This window comes from Sarcophilus harrisii, chromosome 2 (genome assembly GCF_902635505.1).
Source record: "Sarcophilus harrisii chromosome 2, mSarHar1.11, whole genome shotgun sequence".
Classification (NCBI taxonomy): Eukaryota; Metazoa; Chordata; class Mammalia; order Dasyuromorphia; family Dasyuridae; genus Sarcophilus; species Sarcophilus harrisii.
In genome coordinates, this window is record NC_045427.1 from 415,929,988 (window position 1) to 415,945,574 (window position 15,587).

Consider the following 15,587-nt stretch of genomic DNA (forward strand, 5'->3'; position numbering starts at 1 on the left):
ATGGCCAAAGAAGAACTAGAGAAAATGAAATGCAAAGTTTTGTTATATTAAATTAAAAAGTTTTTGTAAAAACAAAACCACTGCAGCCAAGATTGGAAGGGAAGCAGAAAACATTTTTTCAATGTTTCTGATTAAGAAAAATAACTGAAAAGCCTTTAAAACAAGTTTTGCTGGAGTTTTTTTCCTCTTCCTCTTTTGCTGTATTTATTATACAAGATGGCTCTCTGGAAGGAAGAAAAGACTGGAAGAAACTCAGATGATATGAAAATAAAAGCAATCACTATTTTTTTACAGGCATCTGTTTCCAAATAATCTATAAGGAAACATAGTAGCTATTTCCTGATAGATGATGAACTACAAAGCGATATAGACAGTTTTCATGGCTGCTGTATAGATTTGTTGTCCTTATGTTCAAATAGTTGCTTTTTTTTTCTTTCCCTACATTTACAATACATTTTTCATTCTTACCCCCATATGAATATTGAATATGTCCCCTTTTTTCCAACAATGCTATCATTATGGTACATAATACTACTGCTGGTTGTCAGCCTGTCCCAAGTCTCTTCCCACTTCAGTTCATCCTCCATTCATCTGCCAAAGTGATCTTCCTAAAACCTTGTCACTTGTGTCACTAGGCATGCTACACCTCCCTTTACCCCAATCCCAATGAATAGACTCCAGCCAGTGGCTCCCTATCTCCTCTCCATTGTTTTAAAATCCTTTCTTTGGTATTCAACATCTTTTATAACCTAGCTCCTTTCTAACAGTCTTCTTAGACCTTACAACCCCCAAGTACTCTGCAATCTGCGACAGTGACTTCTTTGCTGTTCCTCAAAAAAGACATCTCCTGACACCAGGAATTTTCTCTCTACTCATCTCAATCTCTTGGTTTTCCTAGTTTCTTTCAAGTCCAAGTTAAAATCTCACCCTCTACAAAATCCAATTCTGATCCTCTTTAATTATAGGGCATTCCCTCTGTTGATCATTTCTAGTTTATCCTACATATACCTAGAATGTACATGTTTACCCACTGTCTGTACCACTAGACTGTGAGCCCCTTGAGAGTAGAGACTACCCAGGGCAGCTAGGTTGTGCAGTGGATAGAGGACCAGCCCTGAAATCAGGAGGACCCGAGTTCAAATCTAGCCTCAGACAGCTGTGTGACCCTGGGCAAGCCACTTATTTGGCTTGCCAAAAAACAAAAAAAGTGAGTAACCTGGCACACAACAGGTGCTGCGCTCCTCAAGGTCTTATCTAGAATATTAAGGGAGTGAGCTAGACTATCTTTTAAGGTTCTTTTCAGTTCAAAAACATGATTCTTATATGTAAATAAATCCATTATCCACATGTTTTTTACTGACTTCCAGTCAAACAACCAGGGCTCAACTCTTCTCTATAATAGACACTGGCCAAGTCATTGTGAACAAGTCACCAAGCCTCTGACCAAGCAATTCTTTAAGACTTTGAGATATGGAAGAGTTAGTAGAAGAAGTTTCCACACCAGCAATTCCTGGATGGAATTACAATATATGGTCACAAAACAAAACCTTCCCCCAAAAGCCAGGTACACAAAATAGTGTTAAGTGTATATAAAAACAAGAGCAATTTTAGAAGTGCAGCAAAAGAATCTAACATACAAACAGTTCTCACTAAAGACAAGCATTTTAATATTTCAAGTACTAAAGATTTCGGTTGCATTCCAAAGTATATTCCAAAGTATAATATGCATGTTAGTTGTTATATTCAATAATATTTATTTATAATATTTATTTAACTTTATTTAAGTCCAGGTCTTCCTGAAATATCCTGAAACGCACTTTCCCCAAAAGCACCAAGATAACCTAGCCATAATTTAGCAAGACAACTCAACATTTTCAACCAGGTTCAATATCTGCATTCTCTATTAGATCAAATCTTCCATAACATAAGCTATGAATATAGTCAGCATTCCCAGACTTGGAAAAACACACAATTAAGGCTGCTAAAGTACTGACTAATCTCGACTTGCAAATAAAACCCACTAAATGTGACTTTCTTTTCACATAAGTTCCTAGTCAGTTAACAACCAAGAGATGTCCTTTTAATTTGTGAAATACTGTGACTGATATTTTAAACCTAGGAAACTGCCATATTCATAGTAATGTAAAGACTAAAACTGGACTACCTTTCTAAAAATGTAAATCCTTCTATAGTATCTAGAGCATCAATCTAATGTCTTCTTTGATCTTCAGCAAGTCACTTTATTTCTTTGGGTCTCAGCTTTCTACTTTGTTGAATGAGGGCAATGGATTAGATCAATGCTTTCCAACATCATTTGGTCACAAAGCATTTTTGTGCTTGAAATACAGCAATGGAAAGCTAGCACAGGTCCACAGTCAAATCCATGGACCATCCAAGAAGCTGGTACACGTGTCTATAGTCTAACTGTGGCTCCCACTGATGGTTGTTTGCAAAAGAAAATCATAAGGAAGAGGTAGGGTTGTAGTACTTTTAATACATCATGTTTTTAAGGTATAGCTAGGTGGCTCAAGGGATGGAGTTGGACCTGTAATCAGGAAGACCCTGGTTCAGATTACTTAGCCTGGTTCCACTTATTTAGTTGTGTGACACTGGGCAAATTAGCCTCTGATTTGGGGGGACTGTGGGATGGGGGGACTGTGGGATGGGGGAGGGAAAGATAACCTTATTAATATGCTGTGGTCCAAAAACAACCTCACATTTCAGGGGTTTGAGTTGTCTGTGTACATGCATATGTACAGAGTTGGATTTTTTTCATGGTTGTCTGCTCCTGCAAGGGCAGGAAGGTATAAACTTACTGCTTATCTAAAAACAATAGATACTAAGGGACTGGATGCAAAAGTTAGGGCGGAAGCTAACAATATGAGGGAGACTAAATGCCTAGTACAAAACACTCCAAATAAGTGGGCTCTGCCGGTTAGGCTGGAAGGAGAAGCAAGCTCTAAATCAGGGGTCCTCAAACTTTTTAAATAGGGGGCCAGTTCACTGTTCCTCAGACTGTTGGAGAGCCAGACTATAGTAAAAACAAAAACTTTGTTTTGTGAGCCTTTAAATAAAGAAACTTCATAGCCTTGGGTGAGGGGGATAAATGTCCTCAGTTGCCGCATCTGGTCCACGGGCCATAGTTTGAGGACCCCTGCGTCTAAATTATTATTCATGCTGCAGAGCACACAAAGGTTCTGTGAAACAGTTTTAGAAATGCAAAAAATTCTCATCACAGCATCATGGTACAGTAAAAAGAATATTGGAGTCACAAGATCTAGGTTCAAGTCTAAGCTGTTTACTCTCTGGGGGTAGGGTTTACTCTCTGGGGGTAGGGTCTGCCAGGGTTAAACTGGATAAGTTCCAAAGCTACTTTCAGCTCAAAATTCTATGACATTAAACTTCAGAAAGTTTATCAGTAATAATTAGCAAGATCTATGTTAGCAATCATTGCACTGTACTCCGTTACTAAAACACTTCATAATTCCCACATTAGAACATTATCTACTAGATACATAAAATACATTGTGCTAGTTTGCTGCTATTCTTCCATCAACATTGGAACATCTTTACAAGTTCTGTAAAATGAAGTAATCATTGATTAGCAAGGATTTTGGTGTCAATGTGCATAAAGTAAAAAAGCTAACATGGCCTCTGAATACTTGATTTCACTGATTTTCAATCACTGTTGAGTCCTGCTATTATTCCAATATTGGTTTCCTAAAACTGCTTAAACAAATATTTCTGACCTTGGAAAGAAATCAGAGAAATGACATTGTGCAAATCAGTGAGTAGGAAGCATTCCTTTGTACCTTATTCCTGGCTTCAAAAAAGCAGCTGACCAAACTCTAAGTCAAGTCTATGCCAATAAATAAACATCAAAAACAGAAGAGTGAAATTCCATTCCAATAATTATTAACTTTCAGACTGCCCTTTATAACTATCTTAATAAAAAAATATAAAAAGCAAGCCTAGGTGTGAATTTCTTAAAAAGCTAAGATCTCCAACTAGATCACAACTTCAAACCACAGATAAATCAATACATATTCATTATTAATAGGCTAATTATTAATATATAATAATTACTAATACTAATTACTTGTATATTTATTAATTATTTTTGTTATAAACCCACCTCCCCAACCACAAACATGAGAACTAAATTTGAAAGCAGAAAAATTGGATTCAATTCCAGGCTTACTACTTATTTCCTCTGTGATGTCAGGCAAATTACTCCATCTCCCTGTGCCTTAGTTTCCTAAATTATAATGAAAGGATTAGAATTCCTTCTTACTTTAAATCCCATGGACTCAACTATCTATGCATAATGGACAAATAAGGCAGCACAATTTTATAATAGTTTTCTTTCTCCTAAAAGAAAAATTAAATTCAAATAAATATTTTCTAAAAATAGACAGGCTGGCTAAACTGCAAAAAGAAACATAGATATTTGATTTTATCAACTAAGGTGCTTAAAAACTCAGTTTAGGAGAAGCTAACTCAAAGCTAACCTTCTATAGAATAAACAGTTTGTACTTTGAGGAGTTGCACCTGAAGGGTCATTTGAGGTATTTTGACCTCCAACTAACATCCCCATATTCCCAGCTCAACTCTTAGAAAAGGTTAAGAGCACATGCTTACTTGTAATTAGAGAATTCATGATGACGTGCGTAGCCTTGGCCTTCACCACTGGGACCTTGTTCATTTGATCACTGGAAGCTGAGGGGGTTATGGAGAAACTATTTTCTCCTTCCTCAACCTGTGCAGGGAAGGGTGAGGAAACATTTTTGAAATGGACAGGGAAGAAAATTATTCACAAATTCTGTTTGCAAGGTCTACTAAAATGTACCTGTTCTTTATAAGTAGAAAAACAGAACCATGATAGGGTTTTGAACAAATGTATTGTTAGTTTTTATTTTGTTAAGATGTGTATTTTTTTTTCCCAAAAAGTAGTTTTAATTTTAAATCTTTATTTACAAATTTGGAATACCTAATTGGAATATTACTATTTTAGATTGTAAATTGTAAATACACATAAATTCTATCTTAAATTCTATATATAATTTCTAGATTTTTAGAAATGAATTGAAAGAAGGGTGAGAGAAGTTACTGAGGAAATTATAACAATGGATATTGTAAGCATGTGGGAAGAAACAGAAAAGAAAATCGGCTAATTTGTCCATATTCAGTGATTAAGGAATTCTGAGAGAACCATTGAGATATAATTAGGGAAAAATACTATAGGCGTAGATAACTTGTAGAATCAAATATCATAAACCATTAAGAACACTAATTTGTAATTTTTAAGTGAAGGACTCAATTAAAAGCCTAAAATGGGACTCAAAAGTGTCTGTCTCTCTGTATGACACTGGGCAAAAGCACCTATGCTAAACTTTATAAAGAGAGTCACACAAAGTGAGACCTAAAATTCCTTCTGGCTCTTAATTTTATGATTTTTTTCATCCTTAATACAGATTGATGTCCATGTTCTAAATGCCTAACAATGCTCAAATCTTGGGGAGAGTAGTAGGAAGGGAATAATAGGTTGATTCAGAAGACAAAGATAAGAGAAGGAAAGAGGAAAGATAGAAAAAGAGATAGAAGGTATTCTAAAGCATTTCTCAATCTCAAAAGAGTGAAGTTAAAGATGTCACCAAACTGGATAACTGTCCACTTCATTTTATGTTTCCCTTCATTTGCCCATGAATCCCTGACCATGCTTAAAAATGTTCCATATCTACTCAAGAAACAAATGGGTAAATTATCCTCAGACATGGTTTTCTGTTCTGTTTCCTTATCTCTCTTTTTAAGAGTCAGGAAAAGCTACCAAGAACCATAACAGCAGCTGACCCCACAAGTAGAAAGGGTTTCTTGTACTTCTGATGTCTTTGGCACAAAACTCATTTAATACAAAATAACTCCCTTCTGATCAGATACCTCTTAGGTCTAATTATTCATCTTTAAAATGCAGATGTAACAATTGCCCAGGTTGAAAGTTACCTTTTTAGACTTGGCATGGAACATAGCAAGTAAGAAACAATAAGAAAAAAGCTAACCTGGTGAAGATGGTAAAACCCTAGCTTCACCAACTGAACTTAGGAAAATGAGTCTGGCCCTACTCATTCAGCACCTTTTCATGGCTTACCAAGCAAAGTCCAAACTCCTGCCTGGCCTTCAAGGTTATTCACAACTGGAACCAACTCACCTTTCTCAACCTTCTCAAATTACTCTTACCTCTTTCCATTAAGTTCTACTACTTTATTCCCCGAACATTACCCGTCCTCTACTGCCCTTTATGCCTTTATTTGAGCTGTGTCATAAGTCTATAATGAACTACTTTTAACCTGTTAAGTTCCTAGCCAACTTTATATAAAATTTACTTCAATGCCACTTCCATGAAGGCTTCCCCATAATTGAGACCGATCTCCACCCAAAGCCTAAAGAATTTTGTTTTGCACCTCTCTAATGTATTCATGACCTGACACTGTGTATTATAATGATATAGATGAGCCACAGTCACCAAACAGACTAGTACTCTTAGTGCTTCTTAAGGAATCTATCTCCTGTGCCGGGCTGTGTTTTGTATACAACAGATGATTAATGTTTGTCCTAAATGTTATGATGTCACTTCCCAATTGTTCTAACCCTCAAATTTCTCCCATTCTTAAGAGGATAGAGATGTACTAATTTCTACATAAAACAACAGCTATTAAATACCTTGGAAAGCTGTTGGTACTTCCGATCTGGGATGACCGGCTTTTTCCACAGAACCTTACTGCACATGTCAGATGAAGGTGGAGTCATCGGTGTGGGATCCTCCAGGACATCATCATAACTGAATGCCCGACGATGCATTCCAATTGGCAAAGACATCTTGCCTAGAAGCCCACCTGTACTGTGCTCAATAGCTAAGAACAAAGATGTCCATAATGAGGAACACAGGTAGTAATACATTAGCTAATGTACAGTCATATCCATTTTGAACAAGTTTAATATATCAATTCTTTCTAAAGTCAAAGTAGAGGAAAGAAAAATGGAAAATCCAAATGCTACTACATCAAAACAGCAGCACCCAAATGTAAAGACCAGGGGTACTTCCAAGGATTCACATTACAGCAGCTTTGATACTTACTACTTGCAATATTCTAACACAAGTTATCTTCCCCTCTCGGGATCCCCAATTCATCAACCATAAAATGAGATTTGGACTAGGCAATCACCAAGGTTCCTTCCAACTCTACATCCTATGGCCTTATATAAGAGGTTGTCCACAAGAAAAACTTATTAAGAATCATTCTATGGCAGGTGACATAAAATGTCCTCATCAAACATCACTGTACCCAAATGCAAGTTATTTTTCAACTCCACCATAAGTACTCCCTAGGGCTCTCAAAGCCACATTAATTACAAAAAATTGACATCTGCAAAGTACCCCAGCATGATCTGTATCAGAACCTTCTTCAATTATAACAGTATATTTTCTTGTTTTAAGTATTCAGTATTATCCAGGCAGGAGAACACATCTCAAAACCATTCGAAGTTCACTTCCATTGGTAAAAGCTGTCACATTCCAAACTGATCCAAAATAAAGGTGGAATCTTTTATTAGATTCAACCTTTGAAGGCTGAGAAACAAGGCAACAACAATACTGTTACCTAATTCCAAAAGTTATTCTCAGTTGACAGCTCCCCCTTTCATGCTGTGGGCAGGGTTTTAAATGTTTTCTAACCAGGGATATACAAGGTTCATTTAATTAGTTTGCTCTTCAAATTAAGATTGTTTGTTTAAATTCTAGATTAAAAGATGAATCTGCTTAATGCCTGTTTAACTCTAACCTTATACTGAGTAAGACATCTAGATACCCAACAAAAAGCACTTAGAAAACGAACAGACTTCCAAATATAGGATGCCATCAGATTCCATTTTGTTTTGTCAGGTGGCCAAACAGTTAACAGTAAGGCACAATTTGAAAAATATTTTTCAGTCTATACATAATAATAACTATAGCAATTATCAATCAATGCCTCAATTTCTCTATATCTAGGATTAAGAGGTTCAACCAATTGATTTTTAAAATTCCTTCAGTGCTGGAGCAGCTGGGTGGCACAGGGGATACAGCAATGGTCCTAGAGTCAGAAGGATCCAAGTTCAAATAAGGCTTCAGACTTCTAGCTATGTGACCCTGAAGAGACCATCTAGCCCTAATGTCTTGCAAAAAAAAATAAAAATAACAAAAAATTACTTTAGTTCTAATAAACTTCAATCCTATGAAACAATATAAACAAGGGTGATTGACCCCAGAGGAAGTGGTCAATGAGTGAAAAATCAGTCTAAGTTGATGTCATCTAGGATTTTGAGTTGATTCCATACTAGGAAAATAATGCTCCTGTAAAACAATCTTTGGACTAGATGGCATCTAAGGGACCTTCTAGCACTATGATACTGATACTTTGTTGGATAAGCTTGGGAGTGAATTGTAAAAGATACTACTCTATAATTTAAATGTTTAACACCCTTTGATACTAGACAACACTATCTTAGTCATTGTTCAGTCTTTTCCTGTTGTCTGACTCTCCATGACCCCATTTTGAGGCATTCTTGGAAAAGAATTGAATCCAATTGGAAAAGATATTGAAGTAGCTTGCCATTTCCTTTTCCAGTTCATTTTACAGATGAGGAAACTGAAGCAAACAGAAAGTAAATGATTTGCCCAGGATTACTGGTATCTATGGCCAAAACTGAACTAAGGAAGACGAGTCTTCCTGCTCCAGGCTCAGCAAGCACTCTACTCATTGTGTCACCTAGCTTCTCCACATTATCTTATAGTCAAGAATAATTAAATTTAGTAGACAAAGCAAAATAAATAACCCTTTATTAATTCTAGTGGCTCCCTATAGCCTCCAAGATCAAATATAAAATCCTGTTTGGCATTTAAAACCTTTAATTTTGTCCACCCATAATTCCAGTCTTTTTAAACCTAAAAGCCGCAAAACATACATACATACATGCATACATACCTCCTCCCCACCACACGCAAACTTTTCTCTTTTTTGACACTGGACTTGTTTCTGTTCCTCTCACAAGACACTTACTTCATTTCCCAAATCTGTGCATTTTTCACTAGTTGTCTTCCATTACTGGAATGTTCTTTCTTCATCTCTACCTCCTTAAACTCCTACCTACATTCCTACTTCCTACAAGAAGACTTCCCCAATCCCCCTTAAAGCTATGCTTTTCCTGTTTATTATTGGCAATTTATTTTGTATATAACTTGTTTGGACAGATGGTTATTTCCATGGTATCTCTCCTATTGCTATTTGTGAGATCCTGGAGAAAAGAGACCATTTTTTAACCTTTCTTTGTATTACCAGTACTTAACACAGTGCCTATCATAGAGTAAACATTTAATACTGCTTGCAGATTAGATAACAAAGGGAAATATGTTGACTCTAGGGACTAAGAATTTAATTACTAGTCTAAGATATATCCAGAAATCACAACAATAAAAAATCCAATCATCTCAACCAAAGTAGCTAATTCATAACCAATCTGAATAGACTTTTTTTTATTCCTGCCACGTAGGTCAAAAAAATGAATTTGTGAATTTTATTATGAATGATTATGTTTATTAATACTCATTTTGAAATTAGCAAATATTGTTCTTCTAAATGAATCTTGGTGGATCAGGTTTTGAAACCCACAAATCTTTAACTGAACAAAAAAAAAAAAAAAATCTTGTCTTCCCTTTTTCCCATGTCAGGATAAATCATTAAAATCTTTCTACTAATCACTACAAGGAGTTCATCTCATCCATCTTCCTATGAATAGGAGTACTTTTTCATACCTTCTGACCAAATCCAGATTATCCCCAATTGACAGGACTGACTTGTTCTAATGTTCCCTATGCTTCATAACCTGTCAGTTTTCCCTCATATCTGATCTCAGTCCTAACTACTTATTCTATGGTCAGAAACTCATAGTAGACTAGTAAAGTGCAAGCTCTCAGAGGCTGGGTTTCCCTCTATTTTGAAAGAGTAAAGAAGCGCTGAGGGCAGGGACTGGCATAGGCTACACTTTTCTATAGCATCTAATGTAAAGGTAAATATATATTAAGGAAGAGAGGTTTGGTAATTTGGTGGAAAATAAATGAAAATCAATAATGTAGGTTCTAAACAGCTTCTGCTAAATTACCAGCTCTAATTCTTAGGCAGGTAATGCCCCTGTCTGGGCCTCAATTTCCCCATTTAAAAAACGAGGGATTTGGACTAGCTTCCTCCAAGTTATCTTCTTGCTGTAACAATGTGAGTCCATGAAAGAATATAAACTAGGATAATCACTTTTCTCATTTTAAAAAATACTAACCTGTTAAATCTCAAAATAATTTACAAATGGAATGTTACCTTCAAATGAAGTGATTCCTTCCATAATAACTTAAACAAATGAACAGATAAAGTATGACTTTACTAAAAAGAACTGAGTTTACCAGGCACGTCTGGCTCTCTGGATGATTCCATGAAAGACTGTGATCCAGATGTTTCTGTAGATAGATATCCAGGTGATTCCTGTCAAATAAATTAATAAAGCATATATTCATGTGCTGAATTGAGAATATAAAACATACTACAAAAATTATCATTGATGCTTCAACAAATTTAAGTGAATTTGAGAGTAGCACAATGTAAACACATCAATTATGGATTAATTGCCAAAAAAATGATATCTAATCATGCTAAAGAGTTCTTAAATAACACAAACTATGTAAAATTGATTTAAGCTAACAAATGCAATGTATACATTCTGAAAGGTCATCTCTTTCTCAGCCTATAATCTAAGACTAGGTTCTTGAACTCCTGCCTCCTTCTCTGCCCTCTGAATCTGTCCCAATTCAAAGGTTTGTGCTTCAGCCTCCAGCCACCACAAAGGTGGATAATGGAATGAATCTGTCTCAGCCTCAGAGAGCTTCTAGCTTATATACCCCACACTGAGTATACACCAATCGTTATATCACTGGGAAACCTTGTTATAGGATTAAATCAATGCTAAACTAGATGTAACCATTGTCTCCTCAATTCCACTCAGTACCTTGTTTCAAATTCTGGCTCATAACATCTCCCTGTAGGATTAAATCAATCTCTTTATGACCAAAGCAGAATTAGAGATCATTACTGATCACAAAATAGAAAATTTCGATTATACCAAACTGAAAAGTTTTTGCACAAACAAAACTAATGCAGACAAGATTAGAGGGAAGCAATAAACTGGGAAAATATTTTTACAGTCAAAGGTTCTGATAAAGGCCTCATTTCCAAAATATATAGAGAATTAACTCTAATTTATAAAAAATCAAGCCATTCTCCAATTGAAAAATGGTCAAAGGATATGAACAGACAATTCTCAGATGAAGAAATGGAAACTATTTCTAGTCATATGAAAAGATGCTCCAAGTCATTATTAATCAGAGAAATGCAAATTAAGACAACTCTAAGATACCATTACACACCTGTCAGATTGGCTAAGATGACAGGAAAAAATAATGATGATTGTTGGAGGGGATGTGGGAAAACTGGGACATTGATTCATTGTTGGTGGAGTTGTGAACGAATCCAACCATTTTGGAGAGTAGTTTGGAACTATGCTCAAAAAGTTATCAAACTGTGCATACCCTTTGATCCAGCAGTGTTACTACTGGGATTATATCCCAAAGAGATTATAAAGAAGGGAAAGGGACCTGTATGTGCACGAATGTTTGTGGCAGCCCTTTTTGTAGTGGCTAGAAACTGGAAACTGAATGGATGTCCATCAGTTGGAGAATGGCTGAATAAATTGTGGTATATGAAAATTATGGAATATTACTGTTCTGTAAGAAATGACCAACAGGATGATTTCAGAAAGGCCTGGAGAGACTTACACGAACTGATGCTGAGTGAAATGAGCAGGACCAGGAGATCATTATATACTTCAACAACAATACTATATGATGACCAGTTCTGATGGACCAGGCCATCCTCAGCAACGAGATCAACCAAATCATTTCTAATGGAGCAGTAATGAACTGAACTAGCTATGCCCAGAAAAAGAACTCTGGGAGATGACTAAAAACCATTACATTGAATTCCCAATCCCTATATTTATGCACACCTGCATTTTTGATTTCCTTCACAAGCTAATTGTACAATATTTCAGAGTCTGATTCTTTTTGTACAGCAAAATAACTTTGGTCATGTATACTTATTGTGTATCTAAGTTATATTTTAATATATTTAACATCTACTGGTCATCCTGCCATTTAGGGGAGGGGGTGGGGGGGGTAAGAGGTGAAAAATTGGAACAAGAGGTTTGGCAATTGTTAATGCTGTAAAGTTACATGTATATATCCTGTAAATAAAAGGCTATTAAAAAAAAAAAAAAAAAAAGGATTAAATCAATCATCCGGAACCATGCTAAATTATTGCCTATCAATTCCACTGACTTAGTACCTTGTGAGAATCCAGCAATTGACATCTGTTGTCTTGCCCAGATTAAGTTCAGAGAGGCTTATCACTAGTTGGCAGTAAAGGTTTAAGTTTTTAGCCAAGGTACATTCATAAAGACTATCTTCCAGAGGAAACTATGGACCCTTAAACCAAGTCTAAGGCCTAACCTTATTGGTTCCCCTCCACATTAAACAGTAGTGTAAATAGTTTAATCTGCTTACCACGGTGAGGTCTATGGAAGTTATGCAGATAAGACAAAGATGTCAAAAGGGAACATTATGCAGCTAGTGTGGCACTAGCAAAGAGTCCCAAGAAGTTCTCATGCAGAGGCTCTCCAGCTAGAATTAAGAAAGAAAACTTTTACTAATTTCTCTCCCCGTCAAAAAAAAAAAAAAAAAAAAGCCCCATTTATACCCCAAAAAACCTCAGATTCAATGACAACATCAGAGTTTGTTTCCCTAGAGTTATAACAGTTCTATGAAAAACTGCTCTAACTCGGTTCTACCACAGAACCCATTAAAACAGTTCCCAAAAACACACCGACTTTGGACAGCTATAGTTCAAGAATCACAATATAGTCACATTACCTCCTGCCATATGAAACACCAGTAATCAATACACTCTAAAGTCAAAGTCCCATAGGTATTGGTTCCTGACAGTACAGAGGTATCTTTAAAAGAAAGACTCGGGCCTGGTCTTTGCCACTGAAAGCCCAGAGTCTTCACATTAAAAAGCTTTCAATTCCATTTTCCAAACCTAAGACCCTTCCCAGCTCAAAGTACCCCACTTCCCCACTCCCCTGGCAAGAAGGATAAACTGGACAAGATGACAGAGACCATCTGTTTTCCCCCATCCCACAACACCTACAGACTCTCAGGCCTATGGCCCCTACACCCTCTGCGACCCACTCTACTGTAACCCCTGCGCATCCCTCTATCCACAGCACCTCCCCCCATGTAGCTACATATGCGCAAAACTTCGGTCCCCCATTCATAAACTTTACTACCCTTAAGCACAAGGAAGCCACCAAAATGACTCGGACGCCGGTGTCTCCCCCATTCACACCCCGGGAAGCCCCTCATCTCGTCCCAGCTCGCGGCAGCAGCCCCCAGCAGGCAGCCCCACACATAGCCAGGCACCCATCCCCACTCCAGGCCTCCGCACCTTTTCCCAAACCCCCGGCATCGCGTCCCTAGCCGCGCCGTACACACCGTATTGTCCCGCTGACACCTCCCCCAACTATCCCCCCACCCCCACCCCTCCCTCCCCCTCCCCCCGCTCCCCCATCTCTTACCAGCAGGGTCTCCCGAGGAGGGGGCGGGATGGAGGAAAGGGAAGAGGAAAGAGGCCGTCCGCAGCCCGAGGCTCCGCCACGGACAGAAAGCGGAGACTAACAAGGCTCTAGGCCCCCGTCACTCGCTAGGCGCCGAAGCACGGGGCGAACCGAGGCCATGACGCAAGTAGCGCCAAGACCCAAACGGACCCCAGCTAGGAGAAGCAGAGCAAAGTGGGTCAGGGACCACAACCCAGACTTATAAAAGCCGTGGAGATCGCGAGACTTGGGGCGCCAAGTGAAATTGCCGGCTGCTCTCGGGAAGGAGAGGAAGAGGGAAGGGAAGAGACGGAAGAAACGTATGGACGCCGCTCCGAGGCCTTCTGGGAAATGTAGTTCCAAATGAGAAACCCGGCCTTAAGCTAGCTATTGAGCATCTATTGTGGCGGGGTCAGAGCACCTGGCTGCTATGGAAAACCCTCAAGTCATGGCTCTCTTCCCGCATGTGCCATCGTTCATTTTCACTTATCCGTCATTCAGTAAACATGTATTAAGTGCCTACTGTGGATGAGCTCTACATTTGGGGAGCCAAAATGAGATGAGGGTTTCTGGTGGTCAGGGAGGTAAATGACAAGGTCTCGTGGCAGGTTCGGGGTTCTGGGAACCAAAGGGAGGGGCTTGGCTCCCCTGCGCCCCCTTGGGATTCGGCGCGAGGCGGGGAGCTGGGGGGCTCCCTTCCGGCCCACAGGGGAGGGTAAAGCGAGGCTGGCACTGGAAAGAATATTCAGCGGGCAGAGGCCCTTGGCATCCCAAGCATGGCATAGCTGGCACGTTGGGAACCTCTGCCAAGAGAGGGTTTTAGTTTGGCTCCTTTGTACTGAATGTCTTAGTGAGCTGGGGCAGCTCACGTTGTCTACGAGCCGGGGGTTGCTCTGGATGGGGCCCTGGACAGCTTGAGTTGTATTGAATGGAAGATCTACATTTGAATAGGGTTGGAATTCTCCAGCTCAAGACTCAACCAGCCCCACTGGATAAACCACTTTATCTGATTCCCTGGGGTGGTCTCTCACTGAGGCAGGGTAGAAGGGGATTTTCTCCTTCAAGGATTTTTAGAAGTTCCCATCTTCATTCCCCACTCAAGCAGTCACCTCCAAAGGCATTGGGGATAAAGGGGCAAAGATCTCTTCATGTGACTGCTCTGAGCTGGTAAGGGCCGTAAGATTTTGGGGGTCCCCGCCAGGAGGTGAAATGTGAGGTGTGGGGCAGCAGGGATCTAAGGGGTGTTTGTCCCGGTCAGTCTTCTCCAGTCAGCCGTGCCGTGTTCTCCCGGCTAAAAGGCAGTTGAGAACCCAAAGTTTGAAGCCTAGAGAAAACAGATCTCAGGAGCAGATTAAAAGTGGGGTGTCGTCCAGGATGGAAATGAGGACGTTTAGGAATGGGGCCGTTTTGCAGGAAATACATCAGGTCCCTTCTGTGGGCTGCTTTTAAGAATGCTGATGGCCCACCCAACAATATCGAATGCCAAAGGAAAGTGTAAGAGAAACTGCTACGAGTAAAAAGTTCTTTGTCTATAGTAAAAGTGTTAAGTAGCCTAGAGTTTAGCCCTTTCACTCCAATTTCCAAAAGAGAAATCAGCTCTTTTGGGGTTGGGTCACGGTGGCAGGGATTTGGACTGATATGGGGGAGTGGGAAAGTGGTTGGCTTGTTAGAATTTCACTCTATTACTGTGTGTTTAAGACTTGGGATGGAAATTGTTAAACTTGTGTAACTATTGTTATGTTTGAGGGACTTTTAGTCTGTTATGTATATGCATATGTATATGATTTATATGTGAGATGGTC

The 15,587-nt window shown here is 38.7% G+C and overlaps 1 protein-coding gene across 1 annotated transcript in view; it reads right to left on the minus strand.

Moving 5' to 3' along the window:
* The window catches only part of KIAA1191 (KIAA1191 ortholog), a 37,297-nt gene extending 23,190 nt beyond the window's left edge, over positions 1-14,107 (minus strand). Inside the window, exons 1-5 of the mRNA XM_031953720.1 lie at positions 13,768-14,107; positions 12,695-12,811; positions 10,484-10,562; positions 6,718-6,908; positions 4,642-4,759 (exon numbers count right to left, since the gene is read on the minus strand). Of these exons, the coding sequence (XP_031809580.1) occupies positions 4,642-4,759; positions 6,718-6,908; positions 10,484-10,514 (340 nt within the window). The 5' untranslated portion in view covers positions 10,515-10,562; positions 12,695-12,811; positions 13,768-14,107. The remainder of the gene's footprint in view (positions 1-4,641; positions 4,760-6,717; positions 6,909-10,483; positions 10,563-12,694; positions 12,812-13,767) is intronic.
* Between the last annotated feature and the right edge of the window lie 1,480 nt (positions 14,108-15,587).